We start from the raw sequence: 26,476 nt of genomic DNA, 5'->3' as shown, positions 1-26,476 counted from the left end.
CTTTACCATGTTAAAGACATTGACTGCAGATTCTAAAAGAAGTTCACAAAGCAGCAATTCTCTCTTGATTATAAGAGCTTGCAGACAGGAGTTGGCTTTGGCTATAAAACAGAGTATCTCTTTGTATTGTTATATGCAAAAGAGAGATATTAAATAAATGTCAGAAAAATAGCATTTATGAAATAAAAGTAAATAACACAGAATAATAAGTAATTCTAAAGAACATTTATTTCTATATTTTTATGTTGAAGTGATAACACCTACATGTATAATAATTTGTTATATATTATATTATGGGATTTGGGGAATATAACATGGCTCTTTTTTTTTTACGTTTTTGTTTTTGTTTTTGTTTTGTTTTTGTTTTTTGCCTGGCAGCCCTTTTGTCCTGGATTGGCTCTCTAAAAGCCTAAGCATCCTAGCTGTATCACTCAAATTTTATCACAATAATGCTCTGTAACAAACCTCTCCAAAACTCAGTGGCTTCCAACCATAAGCATTTCTTCTCATGCCTGTGGATTGACTGGACTTGGCTCTAGACAGTGAGTTGAACTTAAGTCTGTCCCATGTGTCTTGTTTTGGGGCTCAGACTGGAGGGTAGTGGTTACCCAGGGCTTGTTCTTTACGTGGTGAATCACCAGAAAGAAAGCCATGTGATACTGCAAAATACATACAGGGCCTCTGTTACTTACATTATAGTGGTCAAAGTGAGTCCATGGCCAAGCCCAGCAACAGTGGAGCAAAAATACTTGCTGTGCTCACAGTAGGAGAAAGGGGAATGAACATTTGCTGAATAATAACCTAAAGTACACTCCCTTTAAGATCTTTTGGTGGGTCCCACTCAAAGACTTCCATTTATTTTTCATTGGTTATCCCTTTTTGCAGGGGAGGTTGTTAACATAAATTTTTTTTTGGCTGAGTACACTGCTGCCCCTTTAAATATAGGGGTTCCATGAATGAAGAGAAAAGAGAGAAGGTAAATTGGATGCTAGCATTCTTCACTGCAAAGGAATTTTCTTTCTCATATATTCATTCATGATTAAGTATTTTTCAGATCTTACCATGAGAGAAGTAATATTTGGATAATGTAATTTACACGAGCATGTTACATGATTGCAGAAGCCCAGAGAGGTGGGCTAGACAGGAATGAGGGTTCTTTGTCAGATGAAGGAAAGAAGCCAGGGGAGAGAGAAGTTGCTTTCCTGAGTACCTATGCTTTCTGAGCAGTAGATTCAGCACTGAACCCCGGTCATTTGTCCTATTTTTTCATTTAGAACCATTACTAAATAGCTACTTGCTCCTAGGCAAATGGAAACAGAAGGCCCCAGAATGGTCCCTTCCTCTAGGGAGTTCAAGGTCCATGAGAGAGATTAACAAGACCATACTGGCACTAGAATAACTTCAGGGAACATGCTGTTCTGGGTCTTCAGGATAGAGAAGATTCAGGGGCGGGAGTGAAAGTGTGGGAGGTGGAGATATGTCAGGTTAGAAGCAAGAGTGTGTTGAGAAAAGGTTTTGGGATGGAGGAAACCACTTAAAAAGTTTTAGAAGTGTGTAAGAGGCCTATAAAGGTAATTAGGAGTCAGACTTTGAAGGACCTTGAAAGCCATGCTGAAGAACTTGCATTTAATCCTGAGAGTTACAGGGAACCGGCCAGTAGCAAGTCCACATTTCAGCCATGATGTGCAGGATAGATTGGAGGGAGTAAAAGCAGATCCTGGGACTCTAGTTTGGGGTTCCCTCCTAGAGTTTTGTGAATAAGACATAAGTTTGGGCTGAAGAAGTGACAATGAGAATGGATAGAAGGAGAGAGATTCCAGGGTCATTTAGAATGGCCATTTGGACATGAGAACCAAGGAAGAGGAACTGCTTAGCTTAACATTTGTCAGTCCTGACGGTGCTTTAGAATTAAGTATGGTGTTAAAAAAAATACAGGTTCTCAAGCCTTGGAAATTATGATTGTATGTCTGGGATGGAGCCAGACAAGGACCCAGAGTAAAGAGTGAACCAGTTGGGCAGCTGCCTAGGTTACAAATTTACAAGGAACCTAAAACATCATTAGAACAAATTGGAAATCTGACTTCTTAGAACTGGCAAAGGTAAAGATAGACTCACTCCTGATAAAGTAGGAAGGGCCCTCTCATAGAAATAGTAAAATAGTCCCTGCTAGCACCAACCTATCTCAGCTAAATGTTTCCTACTTGCAAAGTCCACTGTGTAATCAGAGGCCCTACCAGCACCGTGGGAGTAGCCAATTGCCAAGCAACTTAAATTCTGAAAGAGGGTAATGCAGGAGTGCCATTTTCTAGAGAGGAGAGGTTTATTGGTTATCTAAATTTAAGAACTCTGAACATAACATCCAACAAGTTGCTCAGAAAAAAATCACAAGATAAAACTGAATGGGGATGAAGTATGTAGTCTTAAATACAGAAGTCAGGGAAGGCTTCACTGAGGGGGTGACACTTAAGCAAAGACCTGAAAGAGATGAAGGAACAAACATAGGACATTTTTTCAGTCAGAGGGAATAGTAAGTGCAAAGATCCTGAGGTGGCATAGCGCCTGGAGTTTGCAAGAAACAATAAGTAGCATAGGCAGTGAGAGAGTGCAGGTAGTGATGAGAGATAAGCAGAGTGTAGAAGGACTTGTGGAACTCCTGTAAGACTTGGGATTTCTTACTCTGAGGGGGGATGTGAAGCCTCTGGGAGGTTCTGAGCAGAGGAGTGACAAAAATCTGATTTATGGTTATTCTCAAGCAACTCTTCTCAAAGTAATTTTATTCATGTGATTCAAATGGATTAAGTTATGCTATAGCAACAATGTTTGAATCTTGATGGTTAAATACATAAATCTATTTCTCATTCACTCTCATATCTAGTGAGGTCTTGTTAGATGCTCTGCTCATCATAGTCACCCAGAGATCCAGGCTGATGGAGGCTCCATCTTTACATAAGCTTTTCAGTCACTGCATAAGACAAGGAGCATGGCCAATCTTGCATTGGCTTTTATAGCTTCCACCCAGAAGTGATGGCACTTATATTTAACATTTCATTGGCTAAAGCTGGTAACATGAACACAGCAAACCGCAAATGGCAGGAAGACATACATCCTACTCATTGTCTGAAAGATTGGGTACTAGATGTTTGTGAATAGCTTTAGCAGCTACCATAATCCAGCTTCCTGGAAACACAGCCTTACAAAATCTCCCTTTCATTACAGAGTTCTGCATGACTAAGAGTTCTATGGGTACATACATGTGGGACAGTGTGTGTATGTGTGATTGAGGGGGGTGGAGTGTAAAGTAGGTCCTGTTTTCCTGGAAAAAGAAAAGAATAGTTAGACCCAAAGTTATAAATCTCCACCTCTTACAATTTTTTTTTTTGCCCTCATCAAATCTTCAAAGCCCACAGGGCTGAGTCTGATTCAAGTCTCAACTTCAAGGTAGGAGAAGCTGCCTGCATTCCTAGCAGCAATTGAGGAAAGTCACATCCCCAAGCACAGCCCTGAGGTGTGGGCAGTTTCCCTGGGTGTGGGAGAAGGCACAGGGCCGTCTACTTCACAGCTTCCATATTTTCTCCTACTTACTTTTTATTGCACTAATATGTTCGCCTGTCATTCTCTCCTATCACTCTGGCCACTGGTTTTCAGAATGAGACATGAACAGCCCAAACATGGTACAGGAAGACCCCTTAAGATATGGAAAGAAACATTTCAATTTCTATTTCTGCTCCCTTAATCTCACCCTTTCAAAGTTTTGTAGTTATTATTGGATATTTTATAATAGGTAGAAAATAAGATGGTATGCTTAGGTAACTTGTAAATATGTAATTCATATATTGGGGAATATCCTCAAAAACTTACTGCTACTGAGGTGAATACTTTAAAAAGTTTGGGGCCTGCTAGAATAGATTATGAGTCCTTTGAGGCTAGAGATAGGATATGCTAATTTTTGTTTCATGTATCTTATTATTGAAGTTTCTCATCATAGTCATAGACTATTGAACAGAAAGAGGCACATATCCTAAGTATTACAGCTTGATTTCTTGTCATCAGTAATTGGTACTCAAATTAGTAGCCAGATTGACAAACAAAACACTAGCAGCACCACAAAAGCCCTCTTCATATCTTCTTTTCAGTCATGACTTTGCCATGGGTAGCTACTCACCTGACTTGTAACAACAGAAGTCCGCATTGCTTATTTGTATGCTGCATATAAATGAAAGCACATGTAGGCCCATTTCTGTGGCTGGCTTCTTTCCTCCACAGAATGTTTGTGTATGGCTGTAGTTCATGAATTGACATGACTGTAAAACACTCCATTGTGTGAATACACCACAATCTACTTATTGTTTCTACTGCTGATGATGTTTGGGTTGGGTTGTTCCTTGTTTGTGACAATTGCAAACAATTTGCTGCAAAGAATTTTCTTGTATGTACATGGCTTTTGACACCCATATGTAGACATTTCTGTTGGGTAAAGGTCTAGGATTTGCTGGGTCATGGGGCACATGTATATTTAGCTTTAGTAGATAGCCTGTTTTCCTTTTTTTTTTTAAAAAAAAAAAAAGATTTTATTTATTTATTCATGAGAGACACACAGAGAGAAAGGCAGAGACACAGGCAGAGGGAGAAGCAGGCTCCATGCAGGGAGCCTGATGCCAGACTCGATCCTGGGACTCCAGGATCATACCCTGGGCCAAAGGCAGGCGCTCAGCAGCTGAGCCACCTAGGCGTCCATAGCCTGACAGTTTTGCAATGCAATGCTACTTCTTACTTTTCTTGACATTAACACCAATCACAAAGTGTGATGCAAAAAATACATGGAAAGTTGGCAAATGGGGACAGGGAACAAAAAAGTGCATGTCAAAGATTGTCACCATGTAGACCTGTTGAGTCACAGCCACGGGCATGGCCCTATGCAGGAGGATGTTGTCAGGGAAGCAAATGATTACATCTGAGATATTATGGACAAGTGGTCTGAATCATAGCACTGCAGGGCTGGAAGGAAGTAGGAGGCAATAAAGAAAAGGGAGTTGCTTTTTCTAGGCAGGATTCTGCAAAGGGCAGGTGGAGTCATTGCAGGCAGATCCAGGTGTCTCCTCAGTTCGGCCATTCCAGAACTCAGTTTTATCTGCCTACCCAGCTGTGGTCATTCCTGGGATACTGACTGCTCACATTCAACCTGGGTTACAAAAGTGGCGGTTGTTCACTTACAAATGGAGTCCCTACATTCACCATCTGGGCACCTCTTTGCTGAGCTGGGAATCAGGTGAACAAAATGATGCTGAACTTGGGAGTCTGGCTTCAGAATGCAGGATTTTGACTCTGTTCTGATGTTGACAATTCACCTGGCTGGGCCAGGTCCTAGAGCAGCTTTTCCCAAGCAGGTCCCATGAGACCTCAGAAAAAGAGGCTAGCATCCAGTAAATCTGGGAAACACTGGGCACTTTACAACTTTCTCAGGAAATCTCAATGCACATTAGCATTGATGACTCTGACAAGTCCTACTGCTGAAGAGAAAGAGAGTCTGTTTAACTGTGCTCAGTGTTCTCAAACTTGGCCAACAGAATCGCTACCTCTTTTTAAGATTTTATTTATTTATTCATGAAAGACATAGAGAAAGAGGCAGAGATATAGGCACAGGGGAAGCAGGCTCCCTGTGGGGAGCCTGATGTGGGACTTGATCCCAGGACTCCAGGATCTTGCCCTGAGCTGAAGGCAGATGCTCAACCACTGAGCCTCTCAGGCATCCTGAGTAACAAGCCTCTTAAATTCTTTTTATACATACAGATAAATTCTGCAGAATGCCACAAAACCCTTTGAAAACATTAATTTTAAAAAATATATGTCTGCTCCACTCTCCAGTGTAGTGTTTTTCAAACTGCTCTTATTAGTGGGTATTATTGAAATAAATTTAATGATTTGAGACCATCACTACTAATAATTAAAATGAAATATAATGGTAAATATCAGAGTGTGTCACATGTAATAATGTTTTATAAAACTTGGTTTTAGGGAGTTTTAGACATAGATGTTTGTGTAAAGGGTCATGGCATAGAATGTACATCTTATGTGGGTCACAGGCAGAAAAGGAGGCTCAGAAGACCACACTGTTTCCTCAGATGTCTGAATGAGACAGTCTGCAGGGTCCACTTCCTTCTCCATAAGTGTCCACATCCAGTATTCGCTTAGATTCTTCTGTGCTCTCCCTACACCCTAATCCCAGGCAAGCTACAGTTTATAGCACTGCATTCTGCTTCCCTTTCCTGGTTTATCAATTTCTTCCTCTTTCTCTCCTGTTTTAACAAATAGGCCTTTTGATTTGCTAAAACTACTTACTATCTGACTTGAGGAGAGTCAATCAACTCCCTATTCCTGTTTCTTCATTTGCAAAATGATGATAACAAAATTTCCCTCTTAGGATTGTTTGTAATGTTGAAATGAAATAACCTATGGAAAGCATCCAGAACATAATAAGGACTGAAGAAATGCTTTCCCTTCCATCTGTCTCCCCACCCCCATACACAATTTAAGGAAACCTCGGTATATTTGTTCTCCTTGAGAAGTACTATCATCTCAACCTCAAATCCTTCTGTAGCAGGTGACTCCCAGAAAGATGATTTCTGTCCATCTAGTGATGATTCTTGTTAATTTCAACTTCAGAGAGTAATTTTTCAGCCTGATTCCCAGATCCTCTCAGGGCACCCTACTGCTGACTCTGCCCTCATCTCTACCTTTATGTCTATAGACTCTTAAGAATCCTGAAATTCAAACATTGGACTAGTTAGGAACATAGGTCTCAAAAAGGTCCAATCACTGGTTGAAGGTGACACAGCTGTTAACAGTTCAGCCCCCAATTCCAGGACTATGGACTCCAAGCCCAGCCTTCTCTCCAGCAAGGAGCACGCAGATCCTTAGGTCCTGCCTCAGCTGTGCCATAGCCAACTATAGGTGACCCAGGGGACACAAACATTCCATGCATCCCTAGCAGAGGGGTCGGTATCAGCCACTTAGTCCAGCGACTTAAACTGATTAATTCTCAAGGGGGGAAAAGATCCATTGTGACTGACCTTAGGTGGTAAAAGGATTTTCCTACTGTATTCTTCCAAATAGCCTTTGGAGACCGAACCCAAATAAGGTTACTGAGATGCCAGTGAAAGACTTCTCTTTCTGTGCTTTGCGTGGGAGAGCAATAGTTTCGGCGACCCTCGGTGGGCCAGCCAGCCCCTCCTTCCCCTTCGCCGTTCCTCCTCTCTCCAGATTGCCGGGGGTTCACCTTCACACCTTCCCACCCAGCGGGACCCGGGCGAAGGCCCTGCTGCCCGGCCCTGGCCGCCCGGCCTCAGATCTTCCCCCGGCGGGCGGACCCCTTCCTTCCTAGCACCTGGGCCCCTGCTCCGGGCGCCTGTGGCTGCCTGAGCCCGGGGCAGGGCTTTTATTGTGAAAGGAGCTCCCTCCTCCTTCGCTTTCGGGGAAGTGGGGAGGCTGGGCTGGGACGCGCTGCAGGGACCTCGCAAACGCTGCGAACGTCCCTGACTGATCGTGGAGGCTCCTGCAGAACCGCAGATCCGCAGACACGCGGATCCCCCGTGGCCTGGGGATCCCAGACGTCCTCTAACAACCCCACCTGCAGAGCATCCCTGAGCGCACCGCACACCCAGCAGTTGTGGGGCCCCTTGGCCGCCGGGAAGCTGTGGACACTCGGTCCGGGAAACCCGCGTCCTGGGAAGCCTCGGAGAGTCACGGAGCAAGGGGCGGCCCCGGGGGCGGTGGGATGAGCTGGCGAGCCGGCTGAGATCGCCGAGAAACGGGTCCAGCCACCGCAGGGGACATGGTAGGAACCTCGAGAGGGGACGCTCGAGTGGGCGGATCGGGTGGGCATCCAGACAGGTGGCCGCAGACATTGCGCGAGGCTCTGGGTGCGCCGAGCCCGCGCAGCTTCCGCGACCCAGAATAGTTCTAGAACTTGGTGCGGCTTTTATTTCTGCACCTAGGAGGAAGTATGGGGGGCAAGGGGTGAGCGACCAGAGTTGCCACATTCCTTGACGGGGGTGACCAAGGGCGCTTTCATTATGGACCCGTACACCCTGGCTGAAGCTTAATCCACTAGAAATAAATTGGTTCTGGTAAAGGTCCAGTGCCTGGCTCCATCTTCTGGACCATAGGGCAGATGTGGGAGTGCTGGTTGGTCTAGGATGTTATTCAGGATGTTGAACTTGTGAACCGTTGCCTTTCCATTGATAAAAATCACAGACACCAGCAAGCAGAAAAGATAGACCCTTTGAGCATGACCCAGGCTACATGTGTAGCCTCAGGAAAGGGGCTTCCCTCAGGCCTGGCTGCTGATTAACTCTGCTTCTAGGTAGAAGCTACCTGCAGCCTCCACCCACTGCTCCTATATATAGTACACTGCCCTACCCTGAGTGAGTGGGGTGAGGGGAAGGTGTCAGACACCAGAATGAGTTTGAACTATGAAGGAACCCACAAGGTTCTTTCTTCTGCTTCTATGACCCACTCTCTCTCCCTACTCCTAGGCTCACAGAAGCCAGATTGGAGTTCACTGGAGATACTTATCCGGGGAGCTTAGCTGCTGGCCTGGAGTTCAGAAGGGTGCCTTGGGATTCTCCTGTAGGATGGAGGGTCTCCAGGAGAACAGTTCCTTGGGTCCAAAGGTGTTCTGCCCTTGTGGGAGCTAGAGGCCATGAGCTGGTCAATAGGAGCTAGGGGTTCAGGGAAGGGTACCTATGAGGCTATATGTTTCACCTTCCCCTCCTAATAATGTCTCTCCAGTCCTCATAGGTGTCTTTCTCAGTGCTGCTAAAGAGAAGGAAATAATGGAATTTTAGGGTTGAAAAAGAGGGGTGATCAGAGGTATAGGATGTGAAACTGAGAACTATGGAGATTTTTTACTACAAAATTTCATGTTCAGGAGCAAGAGTATTGCCAGAAGAGGGTAGGGGCATCAACCCAGAAGGTTGTTACCAGTATGAAGGAGTCTCTTGATTTTAAAGGTGTCTCGGTGTCTCAGGCCTCCTGCAATGGAGATAGAATGCACAAGGGAGAAAGTACCTGCTTTCTGCTTTAGCAGCCTAAAGTGTGTGGATATGTTTGCTCTACTGCCAGCATGGGCTTCCTGTCCTCATAAGCCTGCAGTTTCCTGGCTCCTCATCCTTAGTTCTGGTGTGTTAGGAAGAAGACTTGAGTCAGAATTTCACTTGTGTCAGGGTACACTTGCCAGAGAGAGGGGCAGCCTGATAAGCGAACTCTGACGGCAGAATGGCCCTGGAGGTCTGAAGGTTTCCTTTGCTTCTCCCTCTGAATGAAGAGTCCTGTGGGCCAGAGGCCTGGGGGCCCAAGGTACAGCCAGATACTGACTGGAACTAGCATAGGAAGAAGTGAGGGGTCAGGAATCTTGGCAGGGCTGTGGGGGGGGGGGTAGCTTTAGTTTCTTCCTCTATAAAATGAGAGATTGAACTAGATGTCCTTTCAAGTTACATTTAGCTTCAAAAATGGATGATACATGAATGATTCTGAGGCTGGACCCCAATCTGGTGTTGACTTCTTAGCATAGACAATTATGATGGTGTGAGGTAGAAGTGGTTCTCAGCCCTGGCTCACACTTCCCCCCAGACCAGACCTAGACCAAGGGATTTATTTTTCAGGCCTCCCAGGTGACCCTAGTGTGCAGCCAGACTGAGAACCACAAGGCTAGAAGGCTGAGGGAATAGGAACTACACTTCCCCAGATCCCCCTGAATCTGTAGAGCTCCCACCCCTTGAGATAGTCCTAAAATAGAAAGTGTTGGTGATCTCCATCTGCAAATGATACATCTTATATGGCCCTCTTGCAGGATAATTTCACAGAGAAACCTCTCTTTATTCATTAAAACTGAGATGTGAACTTCCCCAACTTGTCTGAATATGGTGGCCTTTATCCAGTAATTCCTCAAGACTGCCATATTACTGATCTGAGGACATAAAATGAGAAACCAGGGGTTAGAAATATAAAGCTAAAAGTCTGGAATCCTTGGGTGTCTTTCTGCAAACTGAAGGCAGAGCTGTGGGACCTGTGAGGGTATTTCTGATTATCCTGGAGTGGGTGTGGGTCTCTGATCGGGCTTGCTGTGTGTATTTCTGAAGCTAAGATTGGGACACTTGCCAATCATGGCAGGAGACTTGATGTGTGCCAAGACTTAGAACTCAGATGAAGAATATGGACAGAAGAAGTTAAGACTATTATTGCCAACTTTAAAAAAAAGTCTTCTTCCTGATTCTTAAAAAGACACAATGTTTTCTTCCTAATCACCTATTTGGCCACACTGCCACCTTCTATAGGTAACCATAGGTAACATTTTGGCATATTTCCTATTCTCTTTTAGTATTATTTTAAAGAGTTGAGATTATGCTGAACATGCAGTATTGTAGTCTGATTTGTTTTGCTTCACTTTTTGTGAAAGCATGTTCCATGTCTGCATCTCCAAAAAATATCCATAGCCATACTTTTAATGCTCAGTACCATGATTTTGATAATCATCTCTCTGCTTGTGGACTTTAGGTCATTTCCCACTTTGGAGCTGTTTTCGGTGGCATGCGGCCAGCTTCTGATTATCCATGGAAATGGGGATCTGAGTGCCTGGCTAAGTGGAAATCAGACAAGCTCACAAGAACAAATTGCTTCAGCCTCTTTATAAAAGATTTTACTGCAGTTACCTTCGAAGGCCCAAAGTGTGGGTGTGGGAGGGGTTTCCTCTTGTCTGTCTTCACTCTATGCTGTGGGCATGTCATCACACAGGAGGGAAGGGGATCCCAAGAGAACCCACACACAGGGCAGTTATTCTCTAAAGAACTAAGAGCTAATAAAATCCGTGATGGTTAAGACAGAGGGGAATCTTCAGGAGAAGGAGATGAAATCATAGAAGGGATGTGACCTTCCCAAGGTCACTCAGAGCTGGGTTAGATAGAATTCAGGTCTCTAAGGTCTTTTCCTCGCTTCATGTAGATCCCATCACAGACACTATTGCCTCTTTATAGACTTGAGGCATTTGGTGCAGGTTAGAGTGGCAAAAGAAAGGCACAGGATTTGATATCAAAATGAAGTTTGTGCCAGACTAGGCTCCCACATGGCTCTGGGTAAGCGCTCCAGTACTCTGAGCTTTACACCCCTCTGTAACGTGGGGTTATGATAATGGACTGTTATAAGGAGCAAATGCAATCATGGAGATGAAAACACTTGGTGCCCCAAAGGTGCTATAAGAATAGCACCTTCTTTACAGAAGACCCACAAAATAGGTTTTCTTTTTGTCAGAACCTAAAACAAATGGTAAGGAAGTCACTAATGCATTTTCATTCACTACCAGTCAAGGGGGGGCTTCTGGGACTCTCCTCTCAGTATGGATCACATGCAGATAGATTCTAGTCTAAAACAATTTTCTTGCTCCTTTAAATATTTCTTCTCAGCAGGCAGGAAATGCCCAGCCTCCAGATGTTTGCCCAGTTTGTGTGCTCTGGGCATCCTTGCTGAACACTGGATGAGAATGCAGCCCCCACTCAGCCACAGAGGACCCTGAAATCTAATGCTGGGGTCCTCCAGCCAATCACCTTGCCCAAGTGTGTCAGGCTTAGCTGAAGGAAAGAGGTTAAACTGGTTTTGGAATCAGAACTGGGAACCATGACATCCAGCCCTTGGAGCCCATAGGGAATTTGATATCCTTTCTCTTGTGGGCACCCCCCTTGACCTGCTGCATATGAGAGCCAGGCTCTGCACGGGACTAGCCAGGGAGCAGAGGGTTTTAAATAATCTACTGGCCCTAACCAGCCCAAGCAGGAGTTGGTTCAAAAAGCAATGGGTAGGTTGTGGGGGCAGTTAATAGGCCTCACAAGGAAATGAGTTCCTTAGCTATTTCAGGGGCTAGTGAAAGAAATGTATTTCACGTGGGCCTCAAAGATGCTGACAGCCCTCTCAGAACAGAAGGAAGACCCAGCCCTCCCCCACTCCCCACCCCTCCCCACCAATTTAGAAACAGAGTACATTAGGTCTCCTTGAGACCCAGGTGCTGTGAGCAACCTGGGCTATCTTTGCTTGGATCCTTTTTTGATATGACTGTGGAAGAAGTATTTCCATCTGGGGAGTTTGGAGTGCTATCCCTGTATTGTCTGGATATGTCTACATAGGTCAGCATCTGAAGGATCGTGTGGCCCAAGAGTGAGGATGGAACAGTGGCTTGTGGGTAATCCCTGGGCTGCCCTTCTCTGCGTGGACCCTCATCTCCAGCACACACATATAGATACAGACACATATACTTAGAAGTGGCCTGGGATCTGGCTGTATCCCCCAAGGGCCCAGCCTGGTGCCCCTGGACCTGCTCACTGAATGGATATGATAGCAGTTGGTGAATTCCATGGTGAAGGGGTGTTAAGGGTGAAAGGGAGGGAGAAGAGGAAGTGGAAGATGAGGAAACAGTAGGAGCCTCACACTGCTCCCCAGCCTTTGACTGATTCTAAATGAACACGTGTCTCTTTTAGGCAGGGCTTAAGTCTACTCTCAGTGGCTTTGGAATTCTCGAGTAGCACATCTAGAAGACCACGAAAGGGGAATTCACAATCTATGTATAAGTATGTGGAAACAAACCAAATGTCCTCAACTGTAGATGGGACTAACAAGGTGGGATCCAGCCATACTGTGCAATCTACTGATACACCCAACAGCATGGAGGAATCTCAGAGACATTTTGCTGCATGGAAGAAATCAATCTCAAAAGGCTGCCTACTGTGTGATTCCATTTATATGACATTCTGGGCAGGGTGAAGCTATAGGCATTGAAGAATGAGTGATGACTGTCAGAGGAGGCATGTAGAGGCTATGACTCCACAGGGAGGACATGAGGGAGGCTTTTGGAGTGATGGAACTGTTGTATCCCAGTTGTGGTGGTGGTTCTATACATGTGTGTGAAAACTCCTAGAACTATTCACAAAAATTTTAATTGTACTGTATGTAAGTTAAAATAATACAAGAAGAAGGGGGAAAGGTAGTCTAGCAGAAGGAACAGCATGTGCAAAGCCCTGGAGGCAAAAATGAGCTGTCAAAAGTTGGCTGGGAGGAGATTAGGGGGAACTTCCTAGAAGTGGGGTTGGAAGCAGAGCTTGGCTCAGGGGCATGGGTGGTTTCCCAGCTGAGGATTTGAGTTACTATACTGAGGGCAGTGGGGGCACTGGAAGGGTTTTGAGCATGGTGAGGTGGGATGTGTTTACATTTTAGAGAACAGTTTCAGAGGGAGGGGAGGCTGCAGGGGGTGGAGGGGAGTGTCTGGGAAATGACGGTGATCTGGCAGACGTGATGGGGGAATTACTTAGAAGTAATCGTGATATAGAAGTAACTTATTTAAAAATGATACTAATCATTTTAACTCTATAAAATAGAGTTTTTTTTTTCATGTTATATTCTAAAAAGCCACAGTGAAATGTTTGACATTTCTCCCTTAATCTTCTAAGTTGGTTTTGCCCTCACTATCACAAAAATGGGTTAGGGATAATTGCAATAATAAATGAGTGCAGCATTGGTTATGTTACCCTAGCCACCTTGCCTGTGAGCCCTAGTGCTCTCTGCCAGCCAGCGTGTGGCTCCTCATCTCTCCACCCCCATCTTCCCCGCCTGCCATGGGCTTCAGTTTGGGTTTCTGCTAAGTGGCCGCAGGAAGGGGCTGTGTCACAATCTGTTTACTTGTGGGCAGTTTTTGTTTGGCTTTCAAGGGTGTTTGCTTGCAATGAGCAAACAGCCTCTTCCAGAACCACCTGGAGAATTCAAATCCTTTCTTTCATCTTGGCTCAGGCAGCAGGTTCGTGGTTCCATGTATGGGAGCCAAGTCAGGTAGGGATTTTTTTTTTCAGAAATGCTATCAGCCAAAGAACTGGTGGAAGACATCAGAGGGGAGAGAGCTAGAAGAGAGAAAGGGAGAGAAAGAGAAGAGTCAGAGCCGGAGATGTATGGATGTGAGATGAGGAGACTGAGGCTCAGAGACAAAAAAGGTGGCCCTTCTCCCCACAAGCCCCTGCGCAGAAGGAGGAAGAGTTCCTCACAGCCTGTGAACATGGCACTCACTCAGGGGATGCAGGGCTCTAGGGCAGTACTGGGCACAGTGTCCTGGGCTGGTTTTAGCAGTGTGTTGCCCTCTGGCAGAGCAGTGATGTTTTCCACTGTCCTGACTAGCAAGGGCTCACTGCCACAGCTTCTCTGTGCTTCACATGCCCTGTGTCTCCCGGTGCTCCTGCCAGAGGAGTATTAGCCTTGCCTGTGTCCAGACTGATTTTGCACCAGTGCTGTGAAGTCACTTCTAATGCACCAGGCACTGGCAAACTGTCAAGAAATTCTGTCTCTTATATCTCATTTTCCACATTTCCTGGAAGGAGATTATCCATGTGAATCTACTCCTTCATATACATAAACAAGCAGCATATACCCCCTTCAATAATTCCTGTAATCCAGCTAAGTACTTCGGTGGGCAGTGTTGTCTATGATCGGCTTTCCATTTGGACTGTAAACTTGAGGGCAGAGGCCATGCCTCTCTTCTTCGTTCTGGCAACAATTAAAAAGAAATACTTTAGTACTTATAAATGCTTGGTGCATGCTTGAGGTAGGAATGGAAGACCCAAATAGAGTCAAACCTGTAATATCAGAGGGTCATAATTTCAAAAAGTATGGGATCCATAACCTCCTTCACTCTTTTCCCCAAAGGAGATGCCTGAGCTCCAGCACCAAGGATCACATGATAACCCATGACCACCCAGATGGAAGGAAGTGGGTTGGGTGGCAGGGAGGAGTCAAAGGCTCAAGCTGTGCCCAGGCTGGGATGGGGCTCTGGGTTGTGCTGCCTGGGATGCCTGAATCCATGAGAGGTGGAGGCTGCAGGCAATGTGAGGACTAGAAGCGGGCTGGCTAGTGAATGGGCCATTTGGATGTCCATCCCTGTGCTCTGAGGAAGGTGGGCAGGACACACAGGCTTCTTTCTCTAGGACAGAGTGGCTCTGTTGTCTGTCCACACAGAGGCTCAGTGTGTACCTCCTGGGGGAACTGGACCCCAGCTCAGGGGCTGGCGGGCAGCAAGGGTGGCCTCCTGCATGAACACTCCCTCCCAGCCTCCCCATACACCCAGCCACTGTCTGCAGGCCCCGTCCCAGTCAGCTCATATAGTCAGCCACCAAATTCTGTCTCCCCATCCTCCCCCCAACTACCCTCACTTCTCCTGGCGCTCTAGAGCTCCGGTTGCAGCTACAAAGATGCTATTGTATTCCTTTTTTTTTTTTTTTTTCTCAGAACATTTTCTCTTGAAAGTCTAGTTAAAATCCTTTCATTTCCCATTGGGGAGAGGGTGTGGATGGCTGACTGGGCAATGCTGCTCTGTTTAGTCACCTCACTGAGAGTTAGGAAAGGCTCCTGGCTCCTTCTTCACCTGCACTCATCTACCTGGCAGTGCCACTCACTCTCAGGGGTGAATGGGTTTAAATTGCAATTGTTACAGTAGCTTACCTGGTGCAGTTTGTTTTTTTTTTTTCTGGTGCAGTTTTAAAGCATGAAGCATTCGAAGGGTGATTTGTAATCAGAACTAAAGTCAAACCCTGCTTACTACCTTGAACAAGTCACTGAACCCTTAACCCCTCAGCCTGTTTCCTCACAAACATAACACTGTCCCCTTGTGAGGTTGTATGTTCCATACTATATAATGAGCATAAAGCACCTCATACAATGGTCATCATGATATACCAAGTGTTCAATTAATGGTAGCTGTCGCCAGACAACAGGGCTGCAGTTGCAGCAAGGCCTAAGCCTCTAAGTTTATTAGTAGAATCCTTCAGTGCATCAAGGGGAACAGTAGTTGGGGGTAGCCTTGGACCCTAGTTCCTATGCATAAGGGGTTTTAGAATCAGGAAATATATGCTCTAAAAGGGGTCTCCATTGTATCAGCTATGGGGATCCATCTCTACACTGGTAAGCTAGAGAAAAACAGAATCAAATGGCAGAGATAGAAGGGAAGGGAGCCTAGTTCAAGGGTTCTTGATCTGGAGTCCATATGTAAAAATTGAGTGGAGCCCTCAACTTGGTTGAAGAAAAGTTCCATCTTTATTTTCCCTAATCTCTCACTGAAATGCTGTGTTTCTTTAATAATGAATGTAGGCACTCACCACAGTAGTGTTAGTAGGACGTGTTACTTTGTCATCAGCAGGAATCATAGATATTTTATTTTTTAAAGAAGACTTAACTATTTATTTTAGAAAGAGAGAATGCTGGGATGAGGGATATGGGGAGAGGCAGAGGGAGAAGGAGAGAGAGTATTAAGCAGACTCTGTGCTGAGCAAGGGACCTGACACAGGGCTCAATCTCAGGACCCTGAGACCACAACCTGAGCCAAAACCAAGAGTTGGATGCTTAACTGACTGCACCATGCAGGCGCCCTAGGAATCACAGGTGTTTTATATCATAACAGTGGAAGAACAGACTTTGAAATAATAGTCTTTACTCCTTACTACTTTGAAAGTGCATTTATTGTTAGAGGTGCTATTAGATCTTATTATCTAATGTATTAATAAGGAGCACATATATTATTATACCATAAATTTATTTTTTAGGATATTTTCATAACTGTAATTCAGTATATAATAAATTGAATACAATGTATTCAATTTAATTAATCATCTTTGGAATCCTGTGTCTTTTATTTGACACATTTAAGAAAAGCATCCTGACAAGGAAACATGGATTCTCTGGGTGGCTAGAATAGTCTTTGGTACTGAAAAGATTCAGAACCCCTACTTCTGTGTAGGTATTCATCTGTGTGATCTGATCTTGAGAGCATGCCAAAAGCCCCCTTTGCCTAAAGTGTCTTTCCTCAGCCTGTAGTCCAGGATCATTTAAAAAATAGTTTTTAACAAACTTTTAGTGGGTGTGACGTACTGTGCCGGCTGCAAGAATATAATTTCTCCTCAGTACTAATAACAGCATGTATTTGCATTGGGCCTTGTGGCTTTCTTATCTGTTATCTCCTTGAATCCTTTATCCATCAAAATTTTTAAAAATCCATCAACTGTTAAGGCTGAGATCAGTAATAGAGTAATTTAGAGATTACTGATGCTGAGTAATGGCCAGGTCACACAGTTTAAATATGCAAGACTTCAAGGTGGGCCCTCCAACCATGTATGTGATGCTCTTTGCAATCAATTGGCCTGAAAATTTCCACAACTTAGATGTAGCCCTTTCATCTTGATATCTACTCTTTGGAAATTTTCTATTAAAAGTAAATATCCTTGGGAGTGCCTGGGTGGCTCAATTGGTTAAGTGTCCAACTCTTAATTTCAGCTCAGGTCATGATCTTAGGTAAGATGGAGCCCTGCGCTGGGCTCTGTGCTCAGTGAAGTCTACTTGCCCTTCCCCCAAAATAAATAAGTAAAATCTTTAAAAAAAAAAAAAAAAGTAAATATCTTCGGATATTAGTTCATTGTTAGAGTGTTGTTCTGAGGATCTGGGTGCCAGGTGTATTTTGTTCAGATATAGGAGAAGGAAGGGCAAGGAGTTGGAGAGCCCTAGAAGTGGGCTGGATGTGGGTTTGGGAAGCCCTGGGAAGATGACAGCCTTGGGGAGTGGTGCATGGAGGCAGGAGAGATAGATGATGGGGTGTGTTGAAGCAGGATGTAGGGATAGGGGAGGCCAGGGCTGAGGGGAGAAGCCCTGATGGGGAGGGAGAAGTCTTAAGCCCAACTTGAATCTCTCTGTGTGTTTTGCTTGAAGAGCATCCACAACGTGGGGCTGAATACCAGGCATCTAAAGCAACGTCCCTTGAGGAAACAGGGAGTCCCTGTTTCTGGAAGCTTCTGACAGGACTGCCTGGAACTGGGCCAAGAGCACAGTGTGATGGACAAGCAGAGCATTTTCTTTGTATCATGAGAACAGAGACCTGCTCCCTTTCTTGGACTCTGAGAGGGTCCTTGTGGCAATACTGGGCACTTCCATTGTCTCTTGTCTTTGCCTATGGCTTTCCACCTTGTTTGTGGACCCCTGGAAGATAGCAGCTTCACCACAGAGCCCAGTGTAGATGCAGAGGATGCACTCAACAGGTGTTTTTTTGTTTTTTTTGTTTTTGTTTGTTTGTTTGTTTTTATGATAGTCATACAGAGAGAGAGAGAGAGAGAGAGAGAGGCAGAGACATAGGCAGAGGGAGAAGCAGGCTCCATGCACCGGGAGCCTGATGTGGGATTTGATCCCCGGTCTCCAGGATCGTGCCCTGGGCCAAAGGCAGGCGCCAAACCGCTGCGCCACCCAGGGATCCCAACAGGTGTTTTAATTGGTTGGTAGCCTCCCATGTCTTATATTTAAATCTTCCCAGAGTTCTCCAATATAACTTTCCCAGGTGATTAAAATACTCTATTTCGTGCTGTACATCATGGTAGCCACTACTTACAGGTGGCTACTGAGTACTTGAAATATGACTAGTGGACCAGGAGTGGAAATTTCAAATTTTAACTAATTTAAATGTAAATAGTCACATGTGGATAGTGACTCTTATAGTGACTCAAACTGAAGTGTTGATAGAACCTGGGCTGCTGGCATAGTGAGTGGAGTAAGCTGGGTATAGCAGGGGAAAAAAATAAGCTGTGTTTTGTTTTCTCAAGTTTTATTGAGCCTTGGTCAAAGAAGTGTTTATCTTCTATGAAAAACAATAAAGTTAATGAGATCCCAAAGGCAAATCGCTTTCCTACTTGGTGTTGGGAGACAATAGGGAGTGGTGGAGCCTATGATGAACTTAGAGAGCATGTTGTTGAGAGAGAGCCAAACTCTTCTCCAGCCATGTGAGAATATGGGCCCAAGCTGTGGCCAGAATGTCCTTTTTTTAAGGGAAGCAAGAAAACTGGATTTTTTATGTGAAATATCTTGATTTTTAAACATTGGCTTGAAATTATTAAAAATACTTTGGGCAAAAGTATTTTGCCTGAAGCAAAACACATTTGTAGGCCGGATTTGGCCCATGATCCCAGTTTACAAAATCTCCTCTAGGCTTTATCCTAAAGAAGTCCATATGACCTGCTATAACTGGGGTGGATTTAAGGCAAGAGCGAGGGGGAATCTTCCCTTAGTCTTGATTGGTTCAGTTTCCCCTGTTGTCTTGGGTTTGGTCAGTAGAGGGGAGAAGTGTGTCTGAAAGACAACTTTGCCCCTCCGCCTCTTCTCTGGGGTTGTGTCCTGTCCTCTGAGCAGCCAGGAAGTAGAGTACTCTTGAAGGTGGGAATGGAATGGCCCAGAGAGAAACTTGCTGGACTTTTTAAGCAGCAATCCCTATTCCTTTCCCACCCCAGCCCCACTCCTGGGTCTGAGAGCAAAATATATGGCTGTAAATACAAGGGAAGCCAGAGAAAATTTCCAAAAAATGACAGGGTCTCCAAAATTCCATCTGGCCTGTGGTGTTCCCACACTGGTGCTCTTGTGAGCTGGAACAAAATGGTAATTCAGTTATGGATATAGAGAGGACTCCTGGGGCCAGCAGGACTGCAAAAGCCACAATGTATAATCAATGTAGAGATGGCAGCAGAACAACCACCAAACAGGGAGTGAGAGATAAAAGTCAGATGTTTAACTCTCTCTCATCTCAGGAGCAGCAGAGGGTTCACATGCCCACCTATAGGAGATGCATTCTCAATGCAGATTCCAGGAGCCCTATCATGGAGGCAATCCCATGGGTGTTGCTAAAAAATTATGACCAAAGTAATAATAAGAATACTGATGCTGACTGAACATAACTATGTCAGGCTCTGTTTCGAATGCTTTACCTACAACAGCTCATATAACTCTTGCAGTACTTAGTGGAGTGTTTTTATTTTTATGAATGATGAGTCACATTATTTTCCCACCAGAATGTCACCATCACAAGGGTAGTGACTTTTGTCTGTTTTGTTCACGATGTACCTCTTCTCTCTGGAGGAGTGCTTGGCTCAGGAATATCTGCCAAATGCACTAGGGAATACTTTATCTTATGAAGGAGGCACTATTCTTATTGCCATCGTACAGATGAGGAAACTGAGGCCCAAGTTTACACAGCAAAGACACAGTGGAGCTGGACCTAACATCCAGGCAGCCTAACTCTGAGCCCATGTGTTACTAATGGGCTAGTGAGGATAGGTAAGCCTGGCAAGCTTCTGCTTCCTTCTGGGCCTAGAGATGAAGCTTGTCAAACAGTCTGGGGACTAGAGAAAGGTTATGGTTAAGCAGATATGTCTTGGGGGCTGGTCCTATGGTCAAGGGCTGAGTGGGGCTTTCAGGGGCCATTTGGATGTGGGGTGCTCAGTCCCTTGCTTAGCCTGTGCTTGTGGGCTGTGGCCATCCATACTAAGCTTGAAGACTTGTGGCCTCCCTGGAGAGGGTACACAGACCCTTAGGAGATTGTTTGTCTTTCTGATGACAGGTCACTCTGTCCCTGGAACAGAGACTCAGCAACTGCTTGTCCTTCCTGCCCACCCTCCACCCTTTGAGACATATACCTTGGGTGATACCTGCAACTCCCCTTGGGAGAATCACAGGAAGAATCATTTTGTCTGTGATCTACAGAGATGGGAGATTCTTCAGATTGAAAAACAATACTTTCTTTTCCAAAAATACACCTCCCTTGGGCTTTTTGTCTATGGGCTGCTCTGATCCTCACTGCACAGACTCTTCCCTCTCCAGCCAAACCTCACATGACACTGCCCAGGGAAAACTCCTCCTCCCAGCTGACGTGTACTGAGCATATACTAGGAGACTGGAGTCCTTGTAAGCATTTGACATTTGCTTCATTTAATTGACCTGTCTTATAAAGCTGTGTCTTAGGTTGGCTTTTCCCAAAAGTAGACCTTGAGACAAGGATTCCAGTGTGAGTAATATTTTTGGAGGATGTCACTATAAGACAGCAGTGAGTGGTTCTGGGATGGGGTGTGTGGGCTAGAAAGGGAGACCAGGAAGGCAGCTGATGCGGAGTGCATGAAGGATCAGCTTTCCGCTGCAGGATAGAGCTCATTCCTGCTGGGGATTTTAGGGAGACTGTGTAGAACATGCCGCAGAGTTGGCCTACCTGAGGCGTAAAGCAGATGGAACCTGTACCCAACGGTTGCTGTTTGACAGGGGTCGGGGGCTGATCCTGGGGGTATTAGCAGGCATGTCCAGCATCTAAAGCAAGCATGAAGGTAGAGAGCCAAAGCTGCTTGTGGGAGGATATGGGCAGGGCACAGATAGCACCTACTGGGTCCTACTGCAGGTAGGTGTGTCTGTTTTCCCCAATTTACAGGTGAGGAAATTGAGGCACAGTCTATATTAGTGGGTCACTAGCAGATTATTATTTTAAGAGAAGGGAAAGGAAGAGAAGGAAGAAGAGAGAAAGAAAATATGAGTCATTCTGTCTGTTGAGGATGTCATTTCATGAAACTTTAACCTCAGTTACACACACACACACACACACACACACAGAGCATCTGGTAGGTCAAATGTACTCCTGTGCATATTGGTAAAAAGAAGGTTTGAAAGCCAGTGGTTAAACATAGCTGTGGCAGTCAGGACCTGGCAAGAAGCAAAGAAGGTAAGTAACTTGCCAAGCGTCACATAGCAAGTACATGGTATTGCTGGGATTTGAACCCAGGTGGTCTGATTCCAGAGCCTCTGTGCCAAACTGCTACACTGTTATTGACCACTTCTGAAGTCCTTTAAGTGGTCCTGGTCATGTCCTGATTATTCATCTGTATGGGAGGATATCAGCTGTGAGCGAAATTCTATAGAAGGAATACCTAGAAGAATTCAAAATTGAAGGGGTCTTTGCCCACAAGTTGTTTGGTTGAAGAACCAGCTATGGACTCTCCCGGGGACCTCAACCTTAGAGCAAGAGGAAGCTGAAGGAGAAGAGGTGGGAGTGGGGATGGGGAGAAGTAGGGACAGCAGAACAGGCTTGCTCACAACCAGTCCTCCTGGAAGAGGTAGTGGCTGGTACATGATGTCTAGGGGTTGGCCCTACAGATGGCTTCTCAGTCCAGTTTGTCCTTTGCTGTAGTTTATTCTGCATGGGATAACAATGATGGCAGCTACCATCTTTAAAAAAAAAAAGATTTTGTTTATTTATTAGAGAGTAAGTGAGCGAGAGAGAGAGAGAGAGTACAAGTGTAGGGAAGAGAGGGAGGGGGAGGAAGAATCAGACTCTCCACTGAGCAGGGAACCCAACATGGGGCTCAACCCCAGGAACCTAGGATCATGACCTGAGCCAAAGGCAGATGCTTAACTGACTGAGCCACCCAGGTGCCCTGGCAGCTACCATCTTTTGAAGACTTGCTATGTCCCTGCAACTTCTTTATGAGTTTTATGCACATTAACTCATTAAACACTCCCATCAATCCTGGGAGGTAGGTGCCATTGTTTCTATGTTGTAGAAATAAGTGAAGAGCTGGGACACCTGCTCTGGATGTCTCCTCCAGCTGGGCCTGAAGGTTGGTGTGATGGGCATGGCCCTGTAGGGCAGCCCTCCTACTTATGGCTCTTCCTCTCTACTGCTTCACTATACCTTCCCCATGACCTTTGTCTTAATCTGGGGTTTGCTGGTGCGAGTTTACCTGATACCAGCTCTTTGGTCATGACTGGCACTGATTTGATCTCTGTGGCCACTGATGATGCCCAGATTTGCAGGGAGAAGTCTCTTCCATCAGTGTTAGCTTTCTTAGGATGCATAATCAGGGAAAAACCTCTGGTTTCTTATCAGGTCCTGACTGTCATTTAACCCACTGGCTTTCAGATGTTCTTTTACTGATGTGCTTAGCAATACATTCTGTACTGGGACTCAATAGGTGTGCATGTAACTCAAATAAAGTTTTCACGAAATGATACTTATCCCTGTGACGTATAGTAACTCTGTTTCCTTTCTCACTTTTCTTTTCTCTTCTTTTCCTTTCCTTTCCTTTAAAATAAAAGTCCGGTAGTGCCCCAAATACTGCTAATGGGTTTCAAACCACAAGGTGACAACTGACTGAACTCCCCTCTCATTTTAATAAAGCTGATGATCCACCTTCTTGAGCTTGGTTCATTTTCCTAGGAATGGGGTCTGTTATGGAGGCAATGTGCCTGTTACATTTTCAAATCACTGTGTTACCCTGCCAACATATACTCTGCATTCTGGACGGAGCTGTTGCACACCGGTGCTTCTCCATCGGCCAGTGCCCTCCACAACCAGCCAACTCCAGGGTGAATGTGCTCAGGAGCCCCTGACTGGACCAGCTGGGGTAGGGCTCAAGGGAGGAGCTGATTCTTTGAATCTTCTAGGCTGCCTCCACTGACTGCCCACCCTGACATAGACACTCATATTCCCAAGATGGGCTTGCTGGACATGGCCTTCTTAGAATCCTTGCTGCTGGGGTGCCTGGGTGGCTCAGTGGTTGAGTGTCTGCCTTCGGCTCAGGGTGCGATCCTGGTTCTTGGATTGAATCCTGCATCAGGGTCCACACGGGGAGCCTGCTTCTCCCTCTGCCTTGTCTCTGCCTCTCTCTCTCTCTCTCTCTCTCTCTCTCTCTCGGTCTCTCATGAATAAATAAATAAATAAAATCTTAAAACAAAACAAACCCTTTCTGCCCAGGGGTTCCTGCAGTGGGAAGACATCTAAAAGGAGGCCATATGGCCAATCTCTGCAGCTGGCAGGGTAGGGGTTATATTAGTTTCCTCTCGTTGCTGTCACAAATTACCACAAACTTGGTGGCTTCAAACAATATTAGTTTGTTCTCTTACAGTTCTGGTCAGAAGTCTGAAAGCAGTTTCACTGGGCTAAAGTCAAGGTGTCAGCCGGGCTGGTTCTTTCTGGAGGCACTAGCAAAGAATTTCTTTGGCTTGTGGCCCCTTCCTCTACCTTCAAATAGCTTTGCTCTAATCTTCTTCCCTCATCACATTGTCTTGTCCTCTTCTGTAGTGAGTTCTCCCTCTGCCTCCCTCTTATAAAATGACACTTGCCATTATAGTTAAGGCCCATCAAGTGATCCAGGATAATCTCTCCGTCTCAGGATCCTTAACTTAGTCATACCTGCAAAGTCCCCCCTTTCCACATAAATTTCACAGCTTCAAGGCATTAGGTCCTGGGTATCTTTGGAGGTTGTTATTCAGTTTACCATGAGAGTCATCCAGCCTCTGCTTTGAGGCCATAGTGTTACTCCTGTTCATCAGTTGGCTGAGTCCTATGAGGTCAGGCTAGGACTCTGCACTCCTAAGTGTTGAGTGAGACCAATGTGACCTTCAAATGCTTTCCCACTCCCATCTAGTAAAACAAAGCAAATCAGTAGTTACTTAACAAATAGCTGCTGTGTCCTACCATATCCAGAGTAGGTTTATAGCTCTTCAATGAAGTTCCTTTTTGGGTCTGTGAAAATACAAGGAGCTGCAGACTTTCAGAAATGGGAGGAACTTAGAGCTCACATAAACCCAGGGCATCAAACTGGGGCCAAGTCAGCTAGATTCTCCAGGCTTGGCCTTTGATGCTAAAGAGAGAGATGAAGGAGACTGGGAAATCTCTCAAGACAGCAGCTGTGCATAGCTATGCATACAAGTCCATGAATTTCCATAATTCTGTTTTGTATATCAGAGGGTGAACATTGGTCTAACCCTTTGCGTGTCTTTTGTAACATTCATTTTGTAACATTTATCCCAGGTAGATGGATATGCTTCAGCACAAGTTCTCAGGAGTGCAAGTAGGAAGACCACATTAATACTTTGTAAATTCTACTCTTCTTACATTAACAAATTTTACATTGCTCCTCCCATGAGGTTAACTATATAATCATCCAGCAAGTGGCTGGGGTTATGAGCAAATTTAGGTTCAGTTATATTGGGGAGCAAAATGGGGCATAGAGGACACCAAAGACTACTTTCTTCTACTTCTTAGATTTGTCTTTTAAAGTCTTGCTCAGGGGGCTCCTGGGTGGCTCAGTCAGTTAAGCATGCCTGCCTTCTGCTCAGATCATGATCCCAGAATCCTGGGATGGACCCCCCTGTGTCTGGCTCTCTGCTCAGCAGAGAGGCTGCTTCTGCTTCTCCCTCTGCTTGCTGCTCCTCTAGCAGCAAGTAAATAAATAAATCTTTAAAAAATCAAATAAAAGGACAAACATTATATGGTCTCATTCATTTGGGGAATATAAATAATAGTGAAAGGGAATAGAAGGGAAGGGAAAAGAAATGTGTGGGAAATAACAGAAAGGGAGACAGAGCATAAAGACTCCTAACTCTGGGAAACGAACTAGGGGTGGTGGAAGGGGAGGAGGGCGGGAGGGTGGGGGTGAGTGGGTGACGGGCACTGAGGGGGGCACTTGACGGGATGAGCACTGGGTGTTATTCTGTATGTTGGCAAATTGAACACCAATAAAAAACAAATTTATTATTTAAAAAATCTAATAAAATCTTGCTCTGGACCCATTTCCTGAACTGAATTTTACATTTTTCTTGAAGACAGGGAGATTTTCGTTCCTTTGGACCCCCACAGCACTACAGTGTATCCCTGGAGGTACTCAGTAGATGCCATCATGGGAAGCAAATGGAGTTTAGCCCACATTTTCCTGCCTGCGTAAACTTTCTCATTGGCTCTTCCTCCCCATTTCCAACTCTGCCCCTCCCCTGTGCACCAGACGCACCATTCCACATGCCCCAGTATTGGAAACACCCAGCACCAGATCTTCACTTTAGCAGAACTCTGTCTAACCAGAGCTCTGACATTGTGGAACCAATTCAGAAAGCCTGCCCTGGGTCATCTGCAGAAAGAAGTTGCACTTCATGACCCAGAAGAGGAGCAGAACCTTTCCAGCCTCTTCTCTTGGTGAAACTTGGTGATACATAGTCCAGGATAAGGGATCATTCCTTCTAACACTCGATGCAACTTAATCCAAACAGCATGTGGTCACATCCAGCCTGAAATGAGTTTGGCCCAGCCAGACCAGGGCAGGAGGCCAGAACAGAGGAAAAGGAGCCAGATGTTATGAAATATTGCTCTGTGCTCAGAGGGCTCACATAGCCCTCAGCAAGTATGTGGACAGGGATGCAATGCTTGCTTATTTGTTCCTGAACAGAAAGCTGCAGATGGGGAAATGTTGATTGACTTGATCCCTTTCAAAAGGGAAGAACTGAGATTCAAGGTGGGAGGCTATAGCTACTGCCTTCCAGGAACACCTAATTTTGCCAAGAGCCTTGGTGAGGAATTGGAGGAAGTGAGGAAGGCAGGGGTAAAGGTGGGGGCAGGTGAGCTTCTGGGGATATAATTAGAGCACTGGCATTGGACACCTCTAGGGCAACAATACATCTGCTTTAAAAAGTTTGTGTGATAGAGGGCAATCAATCTCACTTTGGAGAAAGAATTTCTGAGAGCTAGGGAGGCTTTCTACTCATTGGGTTCTCGATTCACTTCTTCCTCTTGACTTGTAGATTCCAGGGACCAGGCCTGTTGCTCTCTTCAACTGCCCTCTCTCCCACC

At 45.2% G+C, this 26,476-nt stretch overlaps 1 protein-coding gene across 5 annotated transcripts in view; it reads left to right on the top strand.

The window, feature by feature from the left end:
• The window catches only part of GASK1A (golgi associated kinase 1A), an 82,183-nt gene that overhangs the window by 21,340 nt on the left and 34,367 nt on the right, over window positions 1-26,476 (top strand). Inside the window, exon 1 of one of the 5 annotated variants that reach the window (XR_013361447.1) lies at window positions 7,462-7,831. The exons of 3 other annotated variants lie outside the window; for them this stretch is intronic. Coding sequence is in view for 1 of the 2 variants with exons in the window: in XM_077865564.1 (XP_077721690.1) it covers window positions 7,829-7,831 (3 nt within the window). In the remaining variant the exon portion in view is untranslated. Of the gene's footprint in view, window positions 1-7,461; window positions 7,832-26,476 lie in introns of those variants that run through there. One more of the 5 variants, XM_077865564.1, reaches the window with a different exon arrangement.

Source organism: Canis aureus, chromosome 22 (genome assembly GCF_053574225.1).
Source record: "Canis aureus isolate CA01 chromosome 22, VMU_Caureus_v.1.0, whole genome shotgun sequence".
Taxonomy (NCBI): Eukaryota; Metazoa; Chordata; class Mammalia; order Carnivora; family Canidae; genus Canis; species Canis aureus.
Note: the sequence above shows the minus strand (reverse complement) of the source record. Positions and strands in the feature narration are given on the sequence as shown.